This window comes from Botryllus schlosseri, chromosome 3, assembly GCF_051294905.1.
Source record: "Botryllus schlosseri isolate E-star chromosome 3, Bs_hap1, whole genome shotgun sequence".
NCBI classification, from domain to species: domain Eukaryota; kingdom Metazoa; phylum Chordata; class Ascidiacea; order Stolidobranchia; family Styelidae; genus Botryllus; species Botryllus schlosseri.
Genome location: NC_137238.1, coordinates 10246198 through 10272832, shown reverse-complemented (window position 1 = coordinate 10272832; position 26635 = coordinate 10246198). Strand labels below are relative to the sequence as shown.

Sequence of the window (26635 nt, the reverse complement as noted above, 5' to 3'; positions counted from 1 at the left end):
AAAATGATACATTTTAAACTGTCTTCAAGCCCCTATCCACGTTTTTCTATTAAGACTCTAAAACAGTGCTTCTCAAACGTTTTAGACACGCCCCCCTTTATGATAGTGAACAATTTCGCACCCCTCTATCATATTACTTTCAAATATTTATCATTTCTCAGCCCATGGGTTTATGAAGAGAGTACTTTCAAAAATATAGGACAGTTATAAATGACAATATGCAGGTGGGCTACTGCCAAAGATTTGAATTCATGACTGACTTGCATGAGGGAATTGTTCTATATCTTCAAAGAATATCAAAAATTTGCTCAAATGAAGTTGAAATCAGGCTATACTCCGTTGAGCGCTACTGCTGGAGTTTCAATTTGGCGAACTTTCTTTAATACGAAATCTTCAACTATCGTCTTCTCGTAATGATAGTCAAGCACATGTTTAGTCAGAATTCATGAAGAATCTGTCAATTTGTTGCGCCCCCTGAGAGCCTGCCGCGCCCATGCAGCAGCCCATGCTTTCAATACACATGTATGATTTCACTGATCAACACATATTTTTGCGCAGACAAAGTAAGATTTGCTTTGGAGATTATGAAGAGCACTGATTCCGAATATGACCTTATTTTTTTTTAATTGGCTCTATTTTTTGAGATAATCCATGGGGCTATATTGACTAAGATCTCATATTTTCGCGGTATAGACTACATAAAAAATCGGCTCAGTTGTACTATAAAGTTCAGAAATTCAATCTCCTTGTTATTTTCACACGCTGAAGACCGTTTCAAATCAAAATACATCAACAGAATTATATTTGAAAATATGGTTGGGGGTACTAAACTTGAGTATTGCTTTCACAACAATATATACCGTTATATATATAATATAATATACATACAACAATATTAACCGTTGTCTGTGTGTTGTCTTCCGTGTATTATTGTATAATTTGATTTTCTCTCGTCCCTTATTACGACTACTGGTACAGCTGATTTTGCCTAGCGTTATTTTTTTTATTATTGCATTATTAAATTATATTTTGCCAATTTGGTTTTCATTTGAATCTCTCTCTCTGTATGCTTATTATTGTGCCGTTAACTCTCGATAAGGGGCACACGAAAAGTTTTCGAGTTAATAAATTCTATACTGCAATGAACGTAGTTGTGAGAGCAATACTCAGAATTATATTTCGGGGCATTAGATTTATCATAATTTGAGACTTTCACGGATATTATGTACATAAATAAACTTCAATCATGTTTATAAGTATTTACCTAAATACTCAAATAACGTTGCAATAATTGAATAAGTTTTATGTCTACCACCAATTTTAAATCAAAAATAATCAGCTGGAATATAATATTAATAACTTATCTTGAAGCAAAATTGGTTATTATACTATTTTAGTTTTTAAGCAATTTAGTGCAGTTTTTCGAAAGGTTCCAGCAATAACGAGCCATAATATGTTCGTCGCATCCGCACTGATATCTTCTTTTGTTGTTTCGATGATTTGAAAGGTCTTTGTGAACGCGAACGTGAACCTCAAGACGTCACGTGACGCCGTATTGCTAATTCAAATGCTACATTTGAGTGAAGTGCTAGTCTGTATTAATGTAGACGATACCTATCGAAGACTCGAGTCACACTATGCCACAATGCTGAAGTACATATTGACTTATAAACGTCGTCAAATGTATCAACTTAGCAATCAAATGATATAATAACCCCATAAAATCATTATGTTCCGTCGCTTTTCCAACAATTTCGACGAGGACTTCCAAGCGAGTATACGCTGACGTCTTGGTTGGTTGGTATGGGTTTTTTATTGGTGCCCGGCTATTGTGGCCTTTTGCACCAGGCCGAAAGTTTGATTAGAACAAGACTTCTAAATTATTTGATTCGACAGAGCGCAAATTCTATAATAGGCGTTGCAGTGAAAGGGCTAGTAAGAATTTCTGATAATACAATGTTAATGCCATGGTTGCTTGCAGCTTCGATGATATATTGTCTATTAGTTAAGTATCTCGGACATTTTAGCAGAAAATGTTCTACGGATTCAGGCTGTGCGCACAGTTCACATAATCCTTTTTCATAGCATCCGATCCTGTGCAAATGTTCATTCAGCCCGCAATGGTTTGGAGTCGGATCAAGATCGACGACTCACGACGTGAGAGACAAGAAATTCCGCGAAATTCTGCATTAGTGCGTATGAGACCATGGCATTGCGAGTCTTCGTTGACTATTTCAGACTTACGCTCATTTCAGCAATAGTCGGTAACGATGAATTTGCATTTATTTAGAGTTACACTGTCGAGCGATGTCAGGACTCGATGTTAGTGAAGGAAAATCGGTTTCCGACTGCCAATTAGGTGGCGCTTGTCTTTGACGATAAAGCTGTCTTGCTTCCCAATAGTTAACGTTCTCATTCACCATTATAGAATTTAGCTTTGCCTTTTGTCGGAATCGAGTACAACCTGCATAGGCGGCTGAATGCGCAGCGCCACAGTTGACGCAATATGGAAGGTTTTTGCACTCTTTGTTACTGTGATTCATGCCGCATTTCGAACATCGGTGACGACTTCGTCAGTTCTTTAGACATGTGACCGTAGCGGTTGCAATTAAAACAACGGGTCGGAGGTGGATTGTAAACCCTCGTTCGAAAACGCGAAAACCCGATGTTAACAACTGTAGGTAAAATGGTCGAGGAGAAACACAGCAAAACCTACCGACCAGGTACTATTCCTTCCTTAGCGCGATAGCTCAGACGTTTCACGAAGGTAACCTGGGGCAGAGGTCTCAAACACACGGCCCGTTGGCCGCATGCGGCCCGCCAGATCATTTTGTGCTGCCCGCGACGACATTTTAGATTTTCAATAATTTTACAATATATAAGTGGCATATATATCTTTTAAAGTGAAAATTCGCTATATTTCTCCGAAAGCCTGGAACTATTCATTAAGCTTCACTATCCGCGTCCATGAAGTAGAAGTTTAACTATTTCGCCACATTTCTAATTCATGATGATAAACCCTGACCCTTAGACGATAGTCGTATACAGCACTATGCTTAAACGATGCGTGACTGAAATTTGTGAGTTAGACTTGGACGCGACCTTTATTAGAATTACTCCAACTCGGGGTGACTCAATGGTTACATGAAAATGACCCGAGTGGACACGGAGTCATGGGAATAGTAATAGACGAGAAGGTCGCAGCTTCGTATTTCGCTTACTAAGCAAGTAGTTATGACAACCATTGGCAATCTATTTATTAAATTTCCCATCGCTAAATCATGTAATTAAGGCCACTTAAACGTACTGAATGCCGTAGTGGTACGCTCCAAGATGTAACAACAATGGCTTGTTCGGCGTTCTGATATTTCTGTACTTATGACACATTCAATAATATATTTATATTGTTATTTTTCTGCTATAATATTCGAAGGTTACTGATCATGAGCTTAATAACTCACTTATCAGGAGTATACCCGAATCCAGGAATGGGCTACACTGCTAAACCCCAAATGCTGAGATATCAGATCAATCTCTATTATCAATCTGTTATATTTACAATATTCATAGTAGCTGTAAAATTATAACGTGATAACTTTTATGATAACATTATATATTTTTCCGCTCACATGGCGTCGATATCTTATAATTAATATATATCTTGCACAACAACATTTCTATTCAAATATTTATAAATGTGATGATTTTTCTCATGCCAGGCCTCAATTGCTACAAGAGTAAATCACATTTCAATGATGTGTGTTGAATGTCAGTCAGCTGTATCAGCTCACTTTCAATAGGACAATTTCATCCCTTCAACTAAGGCCTACAGTACATGGAAAGACATGGAATACCTTTATTGATGCTGCGGCCCGCGGCGTCGTCAGAAATTGAAATATTGGCCCGCGAGCGCATCTGAGTTTGAGACCTCTGGTTTACACGGATGATATGGCTACATAAACCTTCAACACCCACGTAGGAATTCTGGAGTCAACATCGGTCGGACTAGAACCCGCAACCCGTTTGTGTTGCAGCTGTGGATTATAACACTACGCTAAAATACGTCGCGGTGTTGTCAGGTGCGCAACTGATAATTCAAAATAGAATGAACGTGTGATCAGGATATATTTTTGTTGTATTTTTTTTTGAAACTATATTACTCATTTCATGGTAACTATGCCTGTCGTCCACGATATAGAGTACAACATTATGCTGACGTAAAATCTTAAAAACGTGGTTGTTGGTCGGTGTGGCTTCTTTGATGGCGATATTCAATTCTTGCGGCCCGAAATTTGAAAAGTGGTCACGACCCGTTTTTAGTTGGTAGGCAACTAGTAAAGATTTCAAATACACATTTTATATAGTAGTAAACCAATTATGACGGCGCAGACATGGCACAACGTTTACAGGGTTCTATAAAACAGTATAAAGCTAAATTTAGAATAACACACGCGTCGGGCTTGAAGTAAAGGTCAGTCGTGACTGAAACTTGAATCAGGACAGACAATTGCCATGCATTCTGACATTGACTAACATTTGATAGATAGTCCTGTGTGTGCGGAACAATACCGAGACGACAGGTTTCGCGTCGCCGGGAGAGTCGGGAATCAACAGCAGCAATTTATGTAAAAGACTATTGTACAAAGAGCTTAATACAATTGTAAAAGGACCTTTAAGCAATATATTAGAGCTCGCTACTACCAACGCAGTAATAATAAATTCTTGGATAGCACTATCTCTAACATCATGGCCGGTGTGACAATTTGTCGTATGCGATTCCCTGCATCGAAAAAGATTGAAAATAAATAAATTTCCTCGAAATGTCTTTTATAATATATCATAACAATCGGCAAAATCAATAAACCGGAAGTTTGAAAATTCAGTTTTTGCTATCAGTACAACGTCAATATATCGAATCCAATATTTTTATGCGAGCATGGACTTGATACCTGGTGTATATTTCACCTAAAAATAGTGCGGGAATTAATTAGATTCCCTCTATCCTTTCTACGCGGCGGGGATAGGTAAATGCCGAATTCGTCAAACTCCTCAGATATGATGACATTCATGTAAAGAGAATAAAGTACATCTGAAGTTCCTGCAATCTCAGTACCATATAGTAGCACGTATCGTATGCCGTAAAAGTGAGAATTATAAGGAAGCTATAAAACAAATGGCATGTCTGACGTTCTGTCCATGCGATCCAGCATGGGCGTGATAATAAGTCTACGTAGTTCAATAAGTATACGGTACCTGCAGTGCTTCCTTCCATCGCAGAAGTATGAACCAGGAATACATTTCATCGACGAATCGTGACATTCGAATTCTTCTTGAGTGCAATTAATGTCTATAACGAAAACGTATACCATATCTATATCGTTGTTATACTTCTTTAAGGACAAATTGGTGATTCTTAAAACTTTCGCTCGAGATATCATTCTCCAATGTTGGTTGTCTGTGCTTTTTAAGACTCTTTGACATTTGTTATAAAAGGTCGATCGCGACGTCACGACAGGGTGCGTAAAGACACACTTTGGTAACCACTGGTGTGTAGGCAATATTTCTCATGTCCCCGACGTGGGCACACAGTTTAGCTGACACCTTCAACATCTGAATCCATTCCCTAGCCGCACAATAGTAAAACTGATATGATAAGCAAAATTAAACCTTTTTATTTTATTTTATAGAAGTGTTGGAAAGTAACTACAGTTTCGATTCACAGATCATCTTGAGTCATTGTACATAATGACTTTAGTCAATTCAAGTCAATCGATTTTCGGGGAATCAAATCTATTCACCTGATATTCGAAAGTAACTCTAGACAAGCCGAGTTAATGAAGTTGAGTTATCCAAGTATAAGTCATGATTCAATGTCATTGCACTTTGCTCTTTGTTTCAAATAGAGATTTAGGCGCGATTTATTCTGAATCGAGGAATGAATATAGATCTGAATGAATATACACGCGTTATATCACGTCAAGTTTGGAAGATAATATGTACGTCGATTTGTACTACTTTTTCGAGGTAGTACAGTAGATTTATTCTACTTTAAGTACTTAAGGAAGTACGTAAGGATATGTTTTCGGACTACTTCCATTTCCACCTGAAAAAAGGTTGTAGATAAACTTTTTACTTTTTCATTTCATATTTCATAAAGTAGTTTAAGGAAAGATGATCGACACTACTCTCATGAGTTACACGACTATTTCGTGACAGAGCCCCTAAAGAACGGTAACTGAATGTATTTTCGAAGATTCTACCAACGGGCAGTGTCATTATAGACATTTTGCGTTCACAGAAAATATACATCTTGCGCTTTCGCATGTAGCCACCTTCTAATAACTGTAGATCAGTGGTTCTTAACCTTTTTTTCTTCCAGCGCCCCCTTTCAAAAATTATCGTGCTCCAGCGCCCCCCAACTTCATATTGTAAGGAATGTAATAAAGACAATGAGTAAGAGGGAGGGCCGTAATAGCACTTCGTCAACCCCCCTAAAAACGATTGCCTTGCGCACCCATAGCGTGATAAACTGAACCTCTGAGTGCTTCGCCCCCACGAGCCCCATATCGTGATTTTGATGGTCAGCAAATTTTGTGTGGCCTGGTCGTCCTAGGTACCAAAATTTTCTATAATGCATGAATGGAAAGGTGGTAATTACATATAAAACTCGCTATAAACTTTTTATCCTCTCAGCCCACGTAATTAGATTATCAGTAGCACTGAGTGAGCTGTTGTATAGGAAAATAAAGGGCACGTAATTGATAATTAAACATATTTGGGCGTGCCCGCAGGTACAATTATTCGTTACCAGGGCCGTAACAGCACTTTGTCAGCCCCCCTCCAAACAAAAAACGTTGGTCCAGGGCCCCCATCGGGTGATAAACCAAACTGCCGGGAGACTTAACTCCCAGACCTCCATTAGGCTGTCCGCTATTGGCTGATAGCCTATTAGGTATCTACATTTGGTGTCCATTTACTGAGGCAGCTATGCTCGCCTAGTCGCGCGAAGCGCGAAAAATTTCACTAATTAATGATTAAATTGGTCAATATCATCGAGAATTGCATGTAAATTGAGATCAATTTTTATCCTCTCTCTGCTCATGTAAACACATTTACCGGTAGAGCTGAGTGAGGTGCAATGTTCCCTCTAAGCTGCGCACGTGCGCAGTGCTGACACGGTCTCTGCGTACAGGAAATCTACGTTGCGCACAACAAATCCGAAGTTAATAACTTTTTTTAGTCGTTACGCACTGTTATCCAAGGGTCAGCACAGTGAGTTGTTGAGTGTGCGCAGACTCATCAAAACTTGAAGCGAACATTGTGAGGTTTCTTGAAAACTGTAGGGCCCGTTACTAATAATTAAACATGTTCGGGCGGGCGAGCCCGTTGGTATGACTTCGTTGCATGATGTTATTTCGTGACCCCCTGTCTGCAATATCAAAAAATATAGAATCGCTCAACGGGGATATCGCCCAACAGGAATATCCCTGTCGCCCAATCGTACTAAACTAAAAGACGCACCAATTTCAGATTGGTATTTCCTCACTGACATATAATTTTTCCCTGCCAGATGGAATTCGTCTTCTGGGGTTCAGATTGCCAAGACAGGAACATTCGGTGTCAGTCATTTAGGCGCCCATGGACAATCAAACCTATATGTATTTTGAAGGCTATATGTAGCGAAGTTTTCGGTGTTAATTTGCCCTGAATACTCATTAAGGATAAGTCCTATCACCACATCATCTACTGTAAAGCCATTTTTCTCCAGCGCCCCCCATACCGCCCCCCTGAGCCCAGCGCCCCCCATATCGCCCCCTGAGCGCTTCCGCCCCCCTTCAAAGTCACCAGCGCCCCCTGGGGGGCGCTGTGGGCAAGGTTAAGAACCACTGCTGTAGATAGTATGCGACCACCATCTCCCGATCAATATACCTAAATATGTACTGACTTTTAGTAATTCCCAGACCTTTCATTTCGTCTTCCACTTGAAGTAGCTTCGACATGTCTTAAAAATTACTACTTCTACTTGTAATTGAATAGAAATGTATAACGTTACTTGAGCTACATGAGTAGCAAAGCGAATTACTTCGACCAACTCTGGTTCATAGTAAAATCAGAAAACAGTAAAAATGTTAAGCTTTTTTTGTATTTGTAACTGGCGTTTAGTCATGCAAAACACTAACAAAAAGTCTCTATGTTAACCAATGCTGCTATGTGGCTCTGTTCCAGAATGGAACACGTGGTATTTCGTGTATGCCACAGAACATCATGTCGAGAGGGATCGATTGTCCTAGAACTGATGCATGTTTATTTCTATTGTGAAGTAACACGCACTTTAGGTTTCGTGTTGGGCTGTTAATAAGCAGACTCCCTTTATCTGGTTGTCTACAATGACAATGCAAAATAAACCCTTTATCTCATGGCAATGAACGAAAAGAAAAACAGTACAGAAAGAGCTTTCCTCCAATCCGATAAAATGTTACAGTATATGGACACTAGAAAAGAAGAATTAGCATGATATGTACAGGTGGAGATTAATGAAGATGAACTCTTTCAAGTTCGCATGATACGTATTTGTTTTTGGAAAGCCATACATCCTGGTCTTTTGATGTTTCAAAGCAAGCTTAAGGGCCACATATTCTGGACACGTGTCGGAGCGAACAATTCTCTTCCACATAATATACTAACAATTAAATAATTATTGTTTGCAATCTTTTACGTTTTAAGAAAGAGCAGTGTGGTGTGACAAAATGCATTGGCCGATTGATTCTGCGGGAATAGATGTATAAAGATAGATACTGTATGAAGCTAAATTAAGTAGGGAGCTACTAATCACAATCTATATACGAAAAGTGGCATAGAAAGATGATAACTGCTACTGACTAAAAATGATTGCGTCCACATGAAATTTGATGGGTTGAAAGAAGTTAGAGAACCACCGGATTCAAGTTTACCGAAAACTCAGTTGTTCTGTTCTACAACAACCCGGCTCTCGTTATTATAGATGATTTCAACAACAATATGTCATCTGTTGCTGTTGTACGCTCCCCGTATTGTCGCTAACGAAAGCCGAAATTTGATAAATCAAAAATGAATGTAAAAAGTACATACCGAAAAAATCAAACGTGATGAGGCAATTCTAAGCATAGAATCGAATTCGGCATCCTGCAATTAGCCTACATCAATCATCTGTAGACCAGTGTACGATTGTGGGTTGAAAAGACCTTCTGATTAAAAAAAGATAGAGAACCACTGGATTCGAGTTCACCGAAAACTCATCCATTCTGTTCTACAACAACCCAGGTTCCATGATAGATGATTTCAATATCAATATTTGATCTGTTGGTATTATACGATAACCGCAATGCAGTGGTTTCCAACCTTTTGAACGTCACGTACCCTCGCGGACCCCCTCAAATTTTAGTTCAATTTTAGCCCTATTTCCGTGCAACCTTCATATCTGTCTTGTGCAAATTGGCTTGTGATAAACAGCAAAATAATGATTTTTCTTGAAAATAACATCATACTATTTATGTAGAAATTGGTAGACTTTCATTTTTTCAAAGCTAATTTTGCTGCTGTATTTCTTAAAGTACGTGGTCGTGTCTTGAAAATCCACGTCTTCGTTTTGATATGAGCGAGTAGTGCCGAAGACCATGTCCGCAAAGATAGATGGAGGCTAATGCAATATTAACGCATAACACTTTCGAAGATAATTTTGGTGTGATCGTAACATTTATGGCGCCAAAATGAAGAAACATATATTATATGAACATCACGTCCAGCATCTAGCGCAGCGACGGGCAACATTCGGACCGCGAGCCGGATTGGGCCCGGGACGCCATTTTGATCGGCCCGCCGAGAGTTTCTACCGTCAAAGTGGAATCCTAATCTAAAAGCAGACAAATTTTATGCGCCAAATAATGGATTCAAGTTTTCCAACCTGAGAAAGACTGTTATGAAACGACTTGTTCTGTTTGGGTTTACATATATATTTACAAGCAACCATTTTCGACCATGAACAATTGAATAATAACAAGACAAGGCTGCATACCAATATAACTAGCGATATGAATTTCAGGGTTGGGACGTAAAGCTTTGATAGCAACGAAACACTCCTTGCTCATCAAAAAACCAGCCTTGTCGATATAGGGCGTCCGCAATAAGAATGCGCCAAATCTGATAGCCGAGCTTTAAGAGCAGGTGTATCATTGCCCGATTTATGACGAGTATCAGCCGAAAATATTCGGGTTCATTTGAATATTGAAGTTCTGTACCTCCAAAAAGCTGTTAAAATAGTGGTTATGTATATCATAGGATGAAATGGATATCATGGCGAGGTTTCAATCCCTGCATTGGGCCAAATTAGGGAAATACTTCGGAAATCTTTATTTTAAACGACTTTACACTGATTTGATGAGTTCGACAACTTCAAATCGAGAAGGTTTCGCAGACATTACGAAATCACCCAGATTGATGTTAATATCTCCATATTTTTATTTTTTTCACAAACCCCAATAAAACGTCTCTAAACAGCAATGTGTTAGTATCAGCAGGTTAATGGAAAATTGACAATGAAAATGAATTTACACACTACGATAGTTCATGTCGGACAATTATTATGATGATATGAGTCATGAGGTTTTAGCAGTTGTGGTGCGATATTGCCTCATGCTTTCCCAAATTAAAAAAAAATAGGATATCAACCATTTAGAGGTCTCGCGGACCCCCTGAAATTGCTTCGCGGACCCCCGGTTGAGAAACGCTGCCGGAATGTCACTAACGAAAGCCAAATTTGAGTAATTTATGAAGATGAGAAAAATGCACACGAAAAATATCTCACGTGTTTGGGAAATTCTGAGCATTGAATCGGATTCAGCAACCTAAAGATATAGTCCTGTAGATTTTTCGGTCAACCTGGAAAAAATTCTTATAAAGACGTATTATATACCGTTGGATAGATAATTTTATCAGCTTTTCAATGATGTGTTTTGTCATTTTTCTTACCTTGGGAAAAAAAGTTTATGACAAAAACGTGCCTGCGGGTAAAGCACTATTTTGCCTGACATTAAAATACAATTATAAGCTAAAACACGAGACCTTCGTAACATAATACAACACCATAAATTGGCATATCACTCTCAGTAAAGCAAACTAACAATCGAACAGCAAAAAAATGAAACATAACTTTATTAAAATGTATTCATCATAAGTTAAGGGGGCAAAAGTTGACCGAGAGGGAGATAAAACTCGTTTACGAATTTCGAAAAAAAAATAGCGTCAAAATTTTTAATGATGATTTAGGCTAATTTATGGTTGCTGAATCCGATTCTGTGCTAATAATTTCTCCGTCACGTCAGATTTTTTCTGTATTAGTTTTTCTCATTTTCATAAATTAATCAAATTTCGGCTTTCGTTAGTGACATCACGGTTAGCATACAATAGCAACAGATCAAATATTGTTATTGAAATCATCTATCATGAAACCTGGGTTGTTGTAATGCAGAATGAGTGAGTTTTTCGGTGAACTTGAATAAAGTGATTCTCTATCATCGTCCAATCAGAAACTCTTTTCGACCCGTACATTTACACTGGTCAACAAATACCAAATACCATACTTTAACAGAGGCAGAAATGTTTTTAAATGGTATATATCGTGGCTTTTTGTTTGTGTTTTGCAATATTAAACGGCAGTTCTATATACAAAAAGTTTTACATTTTTGGTGGTTTCTGATTTGCCGTAATAATTTTACTATGAACTTGAGCAGTGGTTCTCAACCTTTTTGTATTCGCGGACCCCTTTTGGACCCCCGAATTTGTAGTTCAAATTTAGCTCAAATAACTTACAATCGTCATATGTCTTGTGCAACCGATAACTGTAAGCTAGTGATAAACAGCAACAAAATTACTTTTCTTGAAAATAACAGCATTATATTTATGTGGAAAATGGGTTGACTTTTATTATTTCAAATCTAATTATTCAATTGCATTTTTAGAAATACGTGGCCGTGTCTTTAAAATCTGCGCCTTCGATTTCATATCAACGAGTGCTGAAAATCCATTTAAACAAGGAAAGGTGGTGGTGAATGTAAGAATAAGGCAGAACGCTTCCGACGACACAATTGGGTATGATCGCAACAATGATGACACCAAAATTGACAAACAATTATTTTTACTGAACATATAACGTCAAGCCTGTTAATTCATATCTAGTAGCTCATCTTGAAGTTATTAGAGAAATGGTTATGTAGGCTTATCACAGGAGAAAACGGATTTTTGCTAACATTTCGAAGTCTCCGTGATTGACTTTACGTATCAAACCATTTATTTTTTACACAATGCCCAGCAAAACACCTCTATACAGCCAAATATTTGTATCACCGGGCTATTGGCAATTTAGCAACTAAAATGAGTCCACACAGCAGGATATTCAATCTCAGACTGCCATCCTGTTGATGTGAGTTCTACTACAATGAAGCAAAATTGCCTCGTGATTTTCCTAATTTGAGAAATATAAATAAGGTTATCAACTATTTTGTAAATTCGCTTTGCTTCGTGGACCCCCTGAAAATGCTTCACGGACCTCCAGGGGTCCGCGGACCCCCGGTTGAGAACCACTGAACTATAGTTTGTAGATGTGATTGGCGTTGCTACTCAAGTAGCACAAGTAACTCCCTATATTTTCTACTCGATTAACAGTGTAAGTAGTAATTTTTAAGACACGTGAAAACTACTTTAAGCGGCAGAAATATCTAAGTATATTTGCTGGGAGGAGGGTGGTCGCATACTTTCGACAGTTAGTCGAAGGTGGCTACATACGAAATGGAAACATGTATCTTCTCGGGTAACGCAAAATGTTTATAATGACACAATACCGATTGGTAGAATATTCGAAAATATGTTCAGTTACCGCGCTTTAGGGGCTGTTAAGGCTACTACATTTATGAAATCATATGCAGCCAACATCGTCGCGGAGCGGAGCTTTGTTTGGAATACATTCGTGTTAAAATTAATAACTGGGTGCAGTACCAAATTCAATGTGGGCAGATATCTCCATGGCATTCCCTGTTGATTTACCAGTCACACAAATCACTAAAACAAAATCCAATGCAATAAATTTCCCGTATTGCCAATCACAAATGGGAATTCGGATTGCGTACATCTGGTTCGAAGCACATGGTATGAACCCTTCCCCAATGGCTGTTATAACAACCTCGATTTGACCCCCCGGATATACCACATGCAATTAATATATATATATATATGTGATTGAAGTGCAAAATATTTCCAATAGTAAAATCTCAACCAGAAAACAGCGACCAGACATTGACCTCTTACCAGGACCGTAACTGCCGCGCCCCAAATCGTTCCATTGGGGGTCCCGAAATTATGTCGGTGAATGAACATAAATTATTTATGCATCACTCATCGACAATTTATGAAACTCTTTCCATTTTTTTCGCGCTGGGCGCGATTTCATGTTGCCAAATTTTTGATTATGAGTACCCTTACCCCACGAAAAAAGCATGATTTATAGAAAATAAAAATAGGCATTTCGGCGTCGACCATTACCACGCCGCAATGCTCGAAAACATATGAAATATTTGCCAATATGGTACTCTGAAAAGTGTGTCAATAGATCGCCTGCGAGAAAACCTTAGCCGAAAAGGACCGGGAACTTCGAAATAAATATAAGCCTATTTAATTGTCCATAGCTGCCTAGATTGCTCGTGTCTAATTATTCTATCGTGGCAATCGGAACCCCACAGGTCAAATAACATTTCTCAGAGAAAAATTATTTGCCAGTGAAGAAATACGAATTTTCGATAAAGCCTCCACAAACGTTTCTTTGATCTCGCATGGTTTCTCATTAAATTACGGCATGGTGTGTGGATGTACGTCTTCTGGCCATTTTCTTATTTTTTCTGAAAAGTTGTGATCAGCGTTTCACAATTCAGTTTCAAAGCATGACCAATTATAGTGTCCAAAGTAGGGTTGTATTTAAAGCAAACGGTGTTTTGAAACACTTTTTTAAAACATATTTTAAACGAAAGCTTTATTAAGAAACAAAATTGGATTGTTTTCAAGCTATAAAATTATGCCATAATTGTGTAAATACTTTCCAAAACATGTTGTATGATCACACAGACAATTACCACCCAATTCAGCCGACTTATATCGTTATGGGATGGTTGGATCCCTCAAAAATAGTCGGTTCAATAGTTGTAGTACATATATTTTGACAGAGGGGCTATATTTACCCTATATTTTTAATGGTCAATTTCAATCCATTATGACGTCACAGTTGTATATTCGTGACGTCATGACTTGAAAACAATGAACAACATGTTTTAAATTAGGGACTTGTTTTAAACATGTTTGTTTTTAGTTGATTTCTGTTTTAAATGCAACCCTAGTCTAAAGGGTGTGTGGTACGGTCACTCTCGCAGAAATGAGCTCCCTAATGACACAGTGAATCTATAGTACGATAGCCTTTCTATACTTAACACAAACTGCTGTTTCTTTTCTGACTAATCACTATCCAAGAAAACAAGCAAGGTAAATGAATCAGACCATAGTAAGTAAACAATAACATAATGAAGTTATAACGGACAGCCCCCCCCCATCCCCCTGTCTTGCTCACTCTTACTCTCTGAAGCAGATATAGAATTCTACTTTATTTTCATATATTCCTTTTGCATCTATATCCTGCTTTTCTGTTGAAAATTCATTAGTTTCTATCAGTTTGTTCATATTTTTATAATAATTTTTCCCTAATTTCAATTTTTACCCCTTGGCACGTTTTTGGTCCTCCCCCCGCCCCCATCCCCCTGTCTTGCTCACTCTTACTCCCTGAAACAGATACATAATTCTATTTTTATTTCCATATATTCCTTTTGCATTTATATCCTGCTTTTTTGTTGATAATTCATTAGTTTATAGCCTTTTGTTCATATTTTCATGTTAATATTTTCCCTAATATGAATTTTTACCCTTTGCCACGTTTTTGGTCATAAGTTTTTTTCCTCAAGGTAAAAAAAGTGACAAAACCTATCATTGAAAATCTGGCAAAATTATCTCTTCAACAGCATATAATACGTACGTCTTTATAAGAATTTTTTCTAGGTTAAGTCATTTTTAGACCAAATTCTACAGGACTAATAGCTGGAATCGATCAATAAATGTTTTGGTACAAATTTGTAGACCAGTGTTATCGTTGGATTGAAAGCATACAAGAGGGTTGGTTGCGATCAGCAATGGGCACTGTGAGCAGTCTATAGAAGAGAGAAACATGACTATTAGATTGCTTTACTCGTAGGTTACGACAGTAGGCTACGATCACGCTTTTTCGGTCAACACATATTTGTAATATAACAATGAAGAATCAATAAAACGAACAATTATTCAGTGACTATATTTGCTATCACAATTTTCATCAGCGTATCGCGAATACTCCGAACATATACACTATACAGCGATTTAGTATTCACCGATAACTTGGTGACTCGAAATTCCCTCGTAAATTTTACTTCGAGTCACTAGTGAATCTGACACGATGAGTCAAGTCAATTCATACGAAGAAGACGAAAAAAGTATAGCACGTACTGCACTCGAGTTACACACCATTGATATATGGTGACCCAAGACATGGAGTGATACATATGGAATTGATAATAACGCCCACCATTCCAACACATTAACGAGAATAACAAATTTATCAAAATTAGGCCGGTTGTGCCAGTGGATCAATGTCGTTTTCACGACTCCGTTGTTTGCGAAAAAAGAAGTTGCTAGACAAATCGAGTCCAAATGATTCATATATCCTATTCGATAATGTATAGGTTTACAGGCATTCCATTGAAAAACAATGGTTTTCATTTGGAGGTAAACATTTTGGTATCAGGAGAGTTACTGGCCAACGAGCGAAAAGGGGGGTTTGAAGCCAGCCCCCCGACCGCAGTTGAGTCTTGCAGCTCTATTTCTTAGATAAGACCCTTAATACGGTAGATGCAAATTAAATGTGTTTAAAACCGGATGACCTTGCCATTCGCGACAGGATAGGCACTATCGCAGTTGTTGCACAGGATGCAAAGTTCGTCAAGAGGTACCGGAATACGGTGCAACGTAAACTGGAAATGTTGTTGTGACAATATAGACAGGACATTGATAGCTGATCAGAGATAATCCGTTAACATGATTGTGTTCGGAATAAAAGCGACGCTACCATTGTTATAATTCAGGTGTGAATGTATATTCATTTGACCCACGGTCTTGTAGAGACTTAGTTTCGGAATGTACGAACATCCCTTTATGGCAGTTACTTTCTGTGGAGTAGGTTACAGTGGGATGTCTCCAGCGATAATAGAGATTTCGTGGCATGACTCCAGTGGCGGCTCGTCCTAGGCCAACTGGAGCATTGCCCCACCTAAAATACTGTTCAATAACAATGTTTTATCATTTCTAGACGCAGAACACCGAAATCGCGACGAAAATAGCATTCCTTTTTGTGCTTTCGCTTATAAATGTCCATATGATAGAGAATCCTCTGCTAAAATCGAATTATCTTCTGGGGTTTCGCTTTGTAAATGCCTTGCGGCGGCATGCGCTCTAGCACTCGTAACAAGGCTTGGCACAATGATTCGAGTATTCGAATCTGAATCGAGTATTAATTTTAATGATTCGAGTCGAGTGGTAAAAGACGATCTTTCCGAGTATTGAAATTATACGCTCATCGCCATTGAAAGTTAGACTATCAGCGATAATTATTGTTTCGATGAAATCTCGATTAGCCGTATCGTAGCATACAAAAGATATAGTACAAAGCTACGAACGTTACTGAAAATAGCACAATTCCGAAGTCATGATCATCCCTCATCATTGTCAAGAAGTGCAATGAAATCGGTATGGTAGAAAAATACCAAAGTATCTTTAATGTGATGGATAACAGGCATTACATTCTGTTATGAAGTCATAATGAGTGATACTCGATTACTCGACTTGACTCGAAGCTTATTACGTGATTCAGATACTCGAATTTGCCCAGCCCTAGTAACAAGCTTTCACTGTATGTTCTCCCAAAGCTGATCAAAATAAAGAAACAGTTATTTACTCTCTCCATATTCATCAAATTACCAAGTCTTAATGTTAGTACCGAAAGCTATACCAAGTTTAAGTTTTTCACTGAACTATGTGGGTGCTAATTTCGTTTCCAAAGTCGAGTGAGAGCTGACTCGTCCTATATCGCTAACGTTTTTTACGCAAAACCGGTATTGGTCTCTACTGATTTTAACGGTGCTCCATACCTCGATCCGTCATGAGAGTTTGCTCGATATGTTTTGATTTTATTATCGAACGATGGGCCAAGTTCCAAAGTAGACACTCCATGAATAGGGCAGTAATTTCGTTATCGAGGTCGAGTATGGTAGAGATGTAGGGGAGATGTGGTACCGATGAGTCAATAATTGCAAAATGATCGCTGGCCCTCAAAATCTTCAGCCAAGAATAGCAGATATTTTGCGTACTCAATACGTTAATCCATACTTTACCTATCGCAGACATTTACATGAATATCCACCTTTTCTAAAAATATTTATAAACGTTTGAAATATGTTGCTCGAACGTATCATCGGTCACCACCTAGTAGGTACACGTTGTAGGTACAAAGGCACACGACCATTGGACGCATGAGACATACGCCCAAAAATTCGAATTTTTCAACTTGTTTTGTTGTGTACTATAATCTAAGCTACAGCAAGCCAATTAAGAATGTTTTGTCACCACCTTAGAGAATAAAATATATTATATCAACTCAAATGTTGCCATAATATCCCGTTTCGATATACGCCCAAACTTACAAAATTACTGCCACGTACATATTACTCGAAAATCGATATTTTGAGTCTCAAATACCCTGTAATAGCGATATAACACCACAGGCAGCTAATATTTACAGCCTCTATATATGTAAGGGTGTTCCTGTTGTTAACACGGATTAGTTGGTCCAACTGTTTTGCTTGATTCGGCTATGGTACCGTATAAGTATTGTAAATGAATTGAAAATATTTCACTGAGTCATTATGTATCCTATACATCAGATGAAAAATTATGGCTGGTTTGTTAGTGTGGAAAATCATATAGACAAACATATATGTCGATCAAAATTAATTTTACCCCCCCCCCCCTAAAACGTAAATCATTTGTCACAGTCCCCATAACTGACATAGTCCATAACGCGAAACGCTGTTGTAACCCGTGAGAGCGACCAATCATTCAATAATCGCGTGTTTTACTGAGCCTCCATTTTTCTCGCACAAATAAATTGACCATAAACGACGTGATCGTAGCTTACAGCTTACGTCGTCGTAATCTAGTAGCAAAGTAATTTAATAGCAAAATATCCATCCCTGTTCTCTGTTCATACCTTAGCAAAATCTCTTTTTTTATTGAAATTGAATTCAAATAAAGTTTATATACTCCTCAATCATTTTCACAGGTTCGAGTTGTATCAGATCAATATGTAAAAGTAAATGATAATGTATTGCATCTTATCAATTCGATTCTCTATTTTGGCTGGTAAGTATAAACTGAATCTATGCAATTACTTACGTAGTTTAACAGTTCTATCTATATGTGAGCGATACAACGCCATCTTGCGTGTATATTTATCCTCTGTATTCGTCCTTCGGTTCAGAATCAATGACGACTCGATCTGTATTTTAGACAGCTAGCAAAATGAAAGTGTACCTGTTTGATGCGGGTGTGATCAGACTAGATGACCTTCACGGTCTTATCGATCATTCATATCTAATACCGAATGCTGTGCAAGCATATTTTCTGTACCACCATCACTGCCGTGTGTTATGTATTTTGGTGGATGAAAATAAAGTATCTCTCTATCTCTCTCTCTCTCTCATGTTGCAGAACAAGTTATCGTCTAATTTCAAGTATAGTGGGACTCACTTCTTTAAATTACGCCTATTTATAATTTTCAGGCGGGGTTCCAATACTAAATGAAAGAAATATGACAATAAATCATGTGAAGTGCTAAGAAAAAATTTTAGTCAAATAAATCTGCTACGGATTATCCTGTATTATGGCCATATACGAAGATCTGCGATGAATGTCGCTGGGCCGTGGTTACGCCAATGCGTCGAAACTTATGTTTTAGTAATCATCAAATAAACGCGGTCAGGCTAATCAAATTTTGGTTGGACTTTCAATTTTACCTCATGTTATATCTAAATTCGAAAATTACCTTGCAGGCCACACAAAATCTTCTCGCGGGCCACATTTAGGCTGCGAGGCTCGGTTTGGCCGCATCGTTACTAATAACAGTGATTGATGGTACATAAAATTCTATTATAGTTAATATTAGTAATTTAACGATACCTTTGAAAGCAAATGTTTTCATGACAAAGAAGTTTGAGTCTGAGTCGAAGTCAGGGTCATTTTCACCATTTCCGACTCCGACGCCAGTCAATATTTTTTCCACGACTACGACTCCAGCTACTACAGTTTTCACGATTCCAACTCAATCAAGTGAAAATTAGCCAAAATCCGACTCCGACTCCACAGCCCTGGTCCTTACTCAGAAACTTGCCACGAACGTTCAACAGCAGCATCAGTTGTTGGCTGACAACACCGTGTTGCTTTATTCCGATAATGTTGTCTACATCACAATTTTCCATCATGCGCTTCTCAATACAAGAAGAAGGCAATGCCCAACAAGTCTTTCTTCAGTTAGGATATTGCGGTACGTTGACCATAATACCATATCTACCTATTTGTTTTATTTGACCGTTTATGATTCACATTGAGCACACAATTAGCCGTTTACAACGGTAGGCCTATAAAGTAGTTTTCCGTTGATAATTCTCGGATTATCCTTGATCGTTGGATTATCAACGAAAAACTCAAATAATTCCGCTTCTACTAGTTGGAATTGACTCAAATTTGTTTTGCATTGTGTTTGAAGACAGCTCAACAATTTCCTCGGGTCTATAGAAAAATTTCATTTTTCTTTAAATTTTTTCCAATAAATTAAAAATTTTAATTGGATATGCGGACTCGTATACTTGTTAGAATTGGATCAAATTTGGTGCGCAGCGTTTTGTAGGGTAACCTGACAATATAATCAGTGAATGGCTTGAATCCGGGGGAAAAAGTTATTTTTGAACAGCCCTACTGCGCATACACCACTGTACTTTTCCTTGTCAACAAGGAACCAAAAGTGTGGTGCAGACTGGTGGGCTATGAGGTGGAGGTCATTTTTAGCGGTGTTACAATTTTAACCTCCAACTGTTCAGCATACAGGCTCAATAGATTTGGTTATACCTGGAAGCAGCAACGATTACATAAAATTAGAAACATGGTACTAAACTGCGTAGTAAGGGAATCTAGCTGTGTCAACAGATACGATGCGTAATGGGCATAAAGACATTGAAAATCTGCTAGTGCTTCACGGCTATCTGCTGCCGAATAGTAATGTTGTTTACTCCTTTGGCATTGTCCTGGACGTCGGGATACCATAATAGAACCCCCCGCCCCGGGATGGCATTCCGTAATGTCGCCTAATAGGGAGTGTGTCATATCCTTAGTCCTGTGATTCGATTAGATGTTGGTAAATGACTTATTGTAATTGAGGATATTTGATATTATCATTTGAAGTGTTTATATATATGTATTGTCATTTATAAGTTACATGTAAGTTGTTCAATGTTAAGTGCTGCTATTCGATCTATTTTAAAACGCGTGTTACTCATCTAGTCGTCCCGGGCTACCTGGGGCCCGTGGGCACCGCGTTGTCGACCCCTGCCATACACAATAGCTCGAGTTATAGTCATATCTGCAGATTGTTAGACAGGTCAATTTTTGCGTCGTCCGCCGTTTATGCAGTTTCATTTAGACTTGGAGCAATAAATTAAACGTAAAGAGACACGGTCCTTTTCAGAATAGAAATCATCCATTTATCTTATCGTACCCAGGAGGAAAGCGCACTCTTATCTTTCCCCCAACGTATTTCGATAAAAATGAATGGCTGACGTATCAACGAGGATAACGATGCCTTGTTAAACACTCGTACACTGCTGGTGCTAGAGGCAGTGTCTCTGGTTGGAACGAAATCGGGTATCGTGATCTGAAGCATGTGGTCTACTGCAAACGGTCAACGGTGTCTCGATATTACACGATGGTAGACATTGCTCGGCTCGAATTGACTTTTTTATATTCCAAATTTCAAATCAACCTTTTTTTCGAAGTATTATCCAAAAATTCTTATAGTTGGAAAATCGTTTTCTATCAACTTTGCTGCAGTAGCTAGCTTTTATTTATCATAGTGTCCACCCCAATTTCATCCGCAGAATCCGAGCGTGGTTTTAGCACATTAAAACGCATCGAGACTTTTCTTAGAATCGGAATGTGTAAAGATATAGGTTCGACGTGTTAGATGTGCTCACGATTCTCACTCAGCGCTGTCATTCTGGGTATTCCAGATTTCAATGGTCTACTGATACAAACGTTACAATATGCAGGTTTGAATAACTGTACTTCATATTTTCTTCCCAATAATTTGAAATACGTAAGCTTAGTTAACCATGCCTAATTTCTATACCCCATACAAACTGTGTGTGATCACCACGAAGTGACATTACCACGACGGAATACACTATTTTGACATTATTTACACAAAAAACAACGCGTGCACCACTTGCCCCGCCACCTGATATTGTCACGAGCCTCCTCTGCATGACTCTGTATTGAAGATAGGCGCAAAAGGGGTTTGGTATAGTTTAATAGTAGATAAGTCAAGAAACTAAAAGACGTCCGTCTCAAATATAAAATAGTCAAATTATTATAGGTATACTCGGTATGTGCACTTGTGGAGTGGGAATATTTGAAATAGTTAGTGTAAATCGAAGTCGAATCTGGTCGGTGATATATCTCCAGTTCATATACTTACTATCACTGCACAATGACTGTTTTTCCTGTTGGAGTTCGCGAGGAAGGATACAAAGTCCTCTGACTGCTCCCGATCTTTTTCTACACGACGTTCCGTTATCCTGATACGATGTAGCATACTGCTCGTCGGATCCGTCTCTGATAGAAACGTACATAGCGGGTTAAACAGACATACGTCGTTGCAGTCAGCGAAAAAATAATCCAAAGCAATTTCCCCTTCGAATCTTCGCTCACCGTTTGAATCAGTGATTTTCAAACTTTTTTCGACAAGCCCCCTTTCGCGCCCCCTTATCGTCACATAAAAATAGTAGAAAGAGCAACCAGAATGTTTGCAATCCAAACGCATTTTTGGTGGCATGTAAGGTGTTCTTGCTGTTGACACACTTCTCAATTAGGGAATTCGAACTTTAAACATTAAGCCAGTGGTTCCCAACCTTTTTCGTCTCGTGCCCCCCTTGGCCAATTTTTGAGCTAACCCCCCATGAAAAAGTTGCCTGTGACTGAAAAAATGTCCTTTCTAACGCGCAACCTATTTCCAACCTATTTCTAACCTATTCCCAACCTATTTTTTCAAAATCCCCCCCCCAGGGGCGATTCCCCCGGGTTGGAAACCACTGCATTAAGCGGTTCGCCACACACAGATCAAAAATTATGAGCTAGATGTGAATCCCGCCAAGCGCGAAAAAGTTTCAACTTGAATATTTTTTTACGCATAATCATGATGCAATGTTGCCATGTAGGTAGGACGGTTGCCCGACATATGAGCATGCGACACAATGGAAAACGACAGTTCAGCATGGAACACATCAGCATGCGTCACTTCAGCATGTGACTGTATAACCCAAAAACTTACCCTAACCCGAAACATAGCCTAACCTAACCTAACCTAGCCTAACCTAACCTAAACCCTAACCCTAACCCAACCATAAACCTAACCTAACCTAACCCTAACCCGTAATTTAACCCACATGCTCATGTGTCGCATGCCAAATTGTCGCATGTCGAAGTGTCGCATGCTGTAATGTCGCATGCTCATATGTCCACGGACCAGGTAGGACATAGATATGTTAGCGATCCTGGTGCCGAATCCCTTCTGTTTCCCCACTGGAGCTCAATGGAAACGTACGTAACCATAAGCTGATTCAAAAACCAATGGCCACCTCCAGGGACATTTTCTGTTTAATGCAAGGTTAGGTAACAGTCAAATACAGCATCAGTGTGTGAAGAGTACGACGCAATTATGTCATAATTAGGATTATTGCGCTTGGTGAAACTTGTTTCAGCACAAATTGAACTCATTTTGAGTTTTAGAAGCATCATTTCTCTCAGACGCCTTCGCGCCTCCCCTATAAGATGATTTCACGCGCCTCAAGACGGGCGCGTCCCTCAGTTTAGAAACCACTAATTTAGACGAATTAGGGGGATAACAACGTCATCTTCTTTGTATAATAATTGTAAAGTTATGTTCACTTAACGTTAGCATTAACGACTATTTAACGTGTTCTTTGATATTCGTGAACTACGTGAACATATTTTCCAATTGATTTGACTCAGGAAGAGATAAATACTATCTTCACAGACGTTCTGTGCTAACAACAAAAACACGGACCACGAATAATTGGAAAATTAGTTGGCCACGCACGCAATCGAAATTCTACTTTATTGAGACTGTAACTGCTTACGGTTTCCTAGTACACGCTAACCGGGCAATTTTTTTTTAAGCGAAGTGCACTACATAGAGCAAAATAGCAATATTAAATATATATGCAGAAACATAATACTACGATAGTGATTTCACTGGATCTCCGCGCGCACGTAAATGATTGAGTGTTACGATATCCTAGTAATCATGATAATCCGCTTCTCCTTGAACAGCGAATCGCAAACTGGACCTCATTATGATCATATCATGTTGGATTATATTTCTGCTTGCTGCATTTCGTTACCATCGCACTGGCTCTTTGACGTGCGTAAAGAGCATGAGCCTTACATGTATTTAATATCATGCAGTGGTTCTTAACCTCATGGTATTTACAATTTTGCATTGTGACGGAGTTTGGCATTGTGACGCAACCATACATTCTGGGAACTGAGACCGCCGCCCAGGAAAAATTCAGCAGCAACATGGCGAGAGTGAGAATACCCAACCAGTAACTGTCGAGGCTTGTATCGTAAACTCAACGAATTGTGACATTTTCTGGAAAATTGTATGTTGGAAGAGCCTGAGATCATAGCATTTTAGGAAACGCACTAAATTAAGCGATATGTTCCAAAAATTCCTGCGTATAATTTAATACACAAAGATCGCAACATCCACGGTGGAGGAGTTTGTTTGTTCGTGAAAAAGAATGTAAGTCAACAGGAAATCGAAGTTCCCAATACTTTCCCGATAGAGGCGCAACTCATAAAGTTGGATGAAATTGCCATCGTGAATATCTACATATCACGGAATAAAGCAGTCTTTACGCAGCTTATGAAAAAGTGTTCCTCTTTCAGCGATACTAAATTCGTAGCGGTAGGCGACTTCAATGCACACAACTTCTTACGGGTTCTAGGAATGGTAATCGGTATTGAAAACATCCGTATGAGGTATTAGCCGACAGCAATTTGGTGGTGATAAACACCTATATAGGACTAAACCTATCGTAAAGGCTGCTGCACACTGGCTCTCGCGACACGGCAAAACGAGAGAATCGCGCCTGTCTGTGACAAAACCATGCACACCGCGTCGCCAGACTACGCAACAAAGCGTCGGCGAGCGGGCTGCGCAACTCGCCGACAAAGTTGAATAATTCCAACTTTGTCGCGAGTTGCGGGCTCAGTCGCAGTAGAAAATAAGCACGCGCTCTTATTTCGTCGGTGCTGTTGCAATCTTTTCTAATCGTTCAACTTCCTACTTTAACATTCTCGTGTACCAGATGCGTAATTTATCTTGGGATTGACTCATGGCGCTGTATGATATCCAACAAGCCCAGAAAAAGAAAGATTCAACCTCAAGTTGATAACTTGAACGAAATGAAGATAAATTTGATAAATAAATTACTATATGTTCGCAATACAAGATGAATAACAGAGAACATGACCGCTAGCCCGCCAATGCCACTGACATGCTTGATATACGAAAGTACCGGTAGGCCAACCAGAGTCAGCCTATATATTATAAAGATATCTGAGATTGGTTAACTATGTCATGGCGTTTCAACGATTAGACACCTTATTGTTTATATTCTTTGTATCTTGGGTACTGTATATTGTGCATCTGCGTCTTGAGTTGAAATAATAAACTGAGTTTTCGAATTTGAGAATATCTTAGTGGCATTATGGTGTATTCCTTATCAAAATTCGGAGCACTGGCAAAATGCTGTCAGTACACATAGAAAACACATATGTGTAGGAAGTATCTTGATGTGTTCTTCAATAGTATTAACCAAGAACCTATACTGTTACGAAATCATTAAGCTGGTACAGTACAGAACAGATAGGCCTACGTTACGACTCGGTGTCCTAGTGTGCAGCAAAACGCAACTAACGCGATCGTGAGCGCGACACGATCGGGGAATTACCTGTTTTAGTCGTGTCGCAAAGCCAGTGTGCAGCAGTGATGAGCACCGGAGCGGAGTCGGAGTGGAGTCGGAGCGGAGTTTTGCCAATTTTGTGATACCCGGAGTGGAGTCGGAGTTTACAACAAATATTTTTCCGGAGTTTTACGGAGTATTGTAAGTTTTGCCCGGTGCCCCCGATATCTTTGACCAGAAGACACTATTGATTACAAACCAAAACACAGACAGTTGACACCTTGTAAAGTTGTAATATGACGGGTAACATGCAAAAATGATTGCCAAGTGCATAAAAATCAGCCATCTGCACTGCAATTGGGGACTGGAGAGTAACCTAGTGATCTAGCAAGGCATTTCCGTTGAGCAGTGTCTGTAGTTCACAAACTTGAAGCCATCCAACATCATTCGCAGTGCATCATTCGCTCCCTGCCTTGAGATGCAGTCTTTGAATCCACTGCTGAATGTCACCGTATTATGAGATAAGATCTTCCACGTTGCTGTCATTGTAGTCTTCTAGATAGTCACATTACATTCCTCCTTGCGTATTTGTTTTGTGACTAATTCTCATGCTACCCCAGTAATTGTGCGAAACATTTACAATCAGCAACATACAGCGGGGCTTCCCTATGGTACAGCCTTCAGCTACCCTGATTCTTCCAGCAAGTTCATGATCATAACGGAATATACCCCATCATCCTGATGACATTCAACATAGTAATAGGTCCATTTTGTGAAAATGTGTTCCCAACGTTGGTATCAGTTGAAATAAGATAATATCCGATAACACTTTTGTGATAACTTTTCGCAACTTTCATCGTACCGTACTTGCAATTTGCAGTGAGAGATATCGATAATAAGTGTTACATCAATATTACCTTTATATCTCTGAGAAATATACATACAACAAGCAAGTATCTGGATGGAAACAATAACAACTTATGCAATATGTTACATGACTTACTGATTGCATTTCTAAACAACCACACTAAATAACTACGGTACAGCCGTCTGCTCTGCTCTGCTCGCATCAACTCAACTACTCTTCCTTCAATAGTGATTGACGTAGTCAGTCATCCAGAACTCTTCTGAATTTTCGTCATGTAATGTTTGGTTTGATTGAGAAA

At 38.9% G+C, this 26635-nt stretch overlaps 1 protein-coding gene and 1 long non-coding RNA gene across 3 annotated transcripts in view; one reads left to right on the top strand and one right to left on the bottom strand.

Annotated features, from left to right (window-relative positions):
- The window catches only part of LOC145434851 (uncharacterized), a 342686-nt gene extending 320318 nt beyond the window's left edge, over nt 1–22368 (bottom strand). Inside the window, exons 1-2 of one of the 2 annotated variants that reach the window (XM_080312092.1) lie at nt 21956–22368; nt 5254–5347 (exon numbers count right to left, since the gene is read on the bottom strand). In XM_080312092.1, coding sequence (XP_080168218.1) covers nt 5254–5347; nt 21956–22109 — 248 coding nt within the window. In that variant the 5' untranslated portion in view covers nt 22110–22368. The remainder of the gene's footprint in view (nt 1–5253; nt 5348–21955) is intronic. The other variant, XM_080312091.1, reaches the window with a different exon arrangement.
- Nucleotides 1–26635, top strand: part of LOC145434884 (uncharacterized) — a 553571-nt gene that overhangs the window by 143824 nt on the left and 383112 nt on the right. The window lies entirely within an intron of this gene.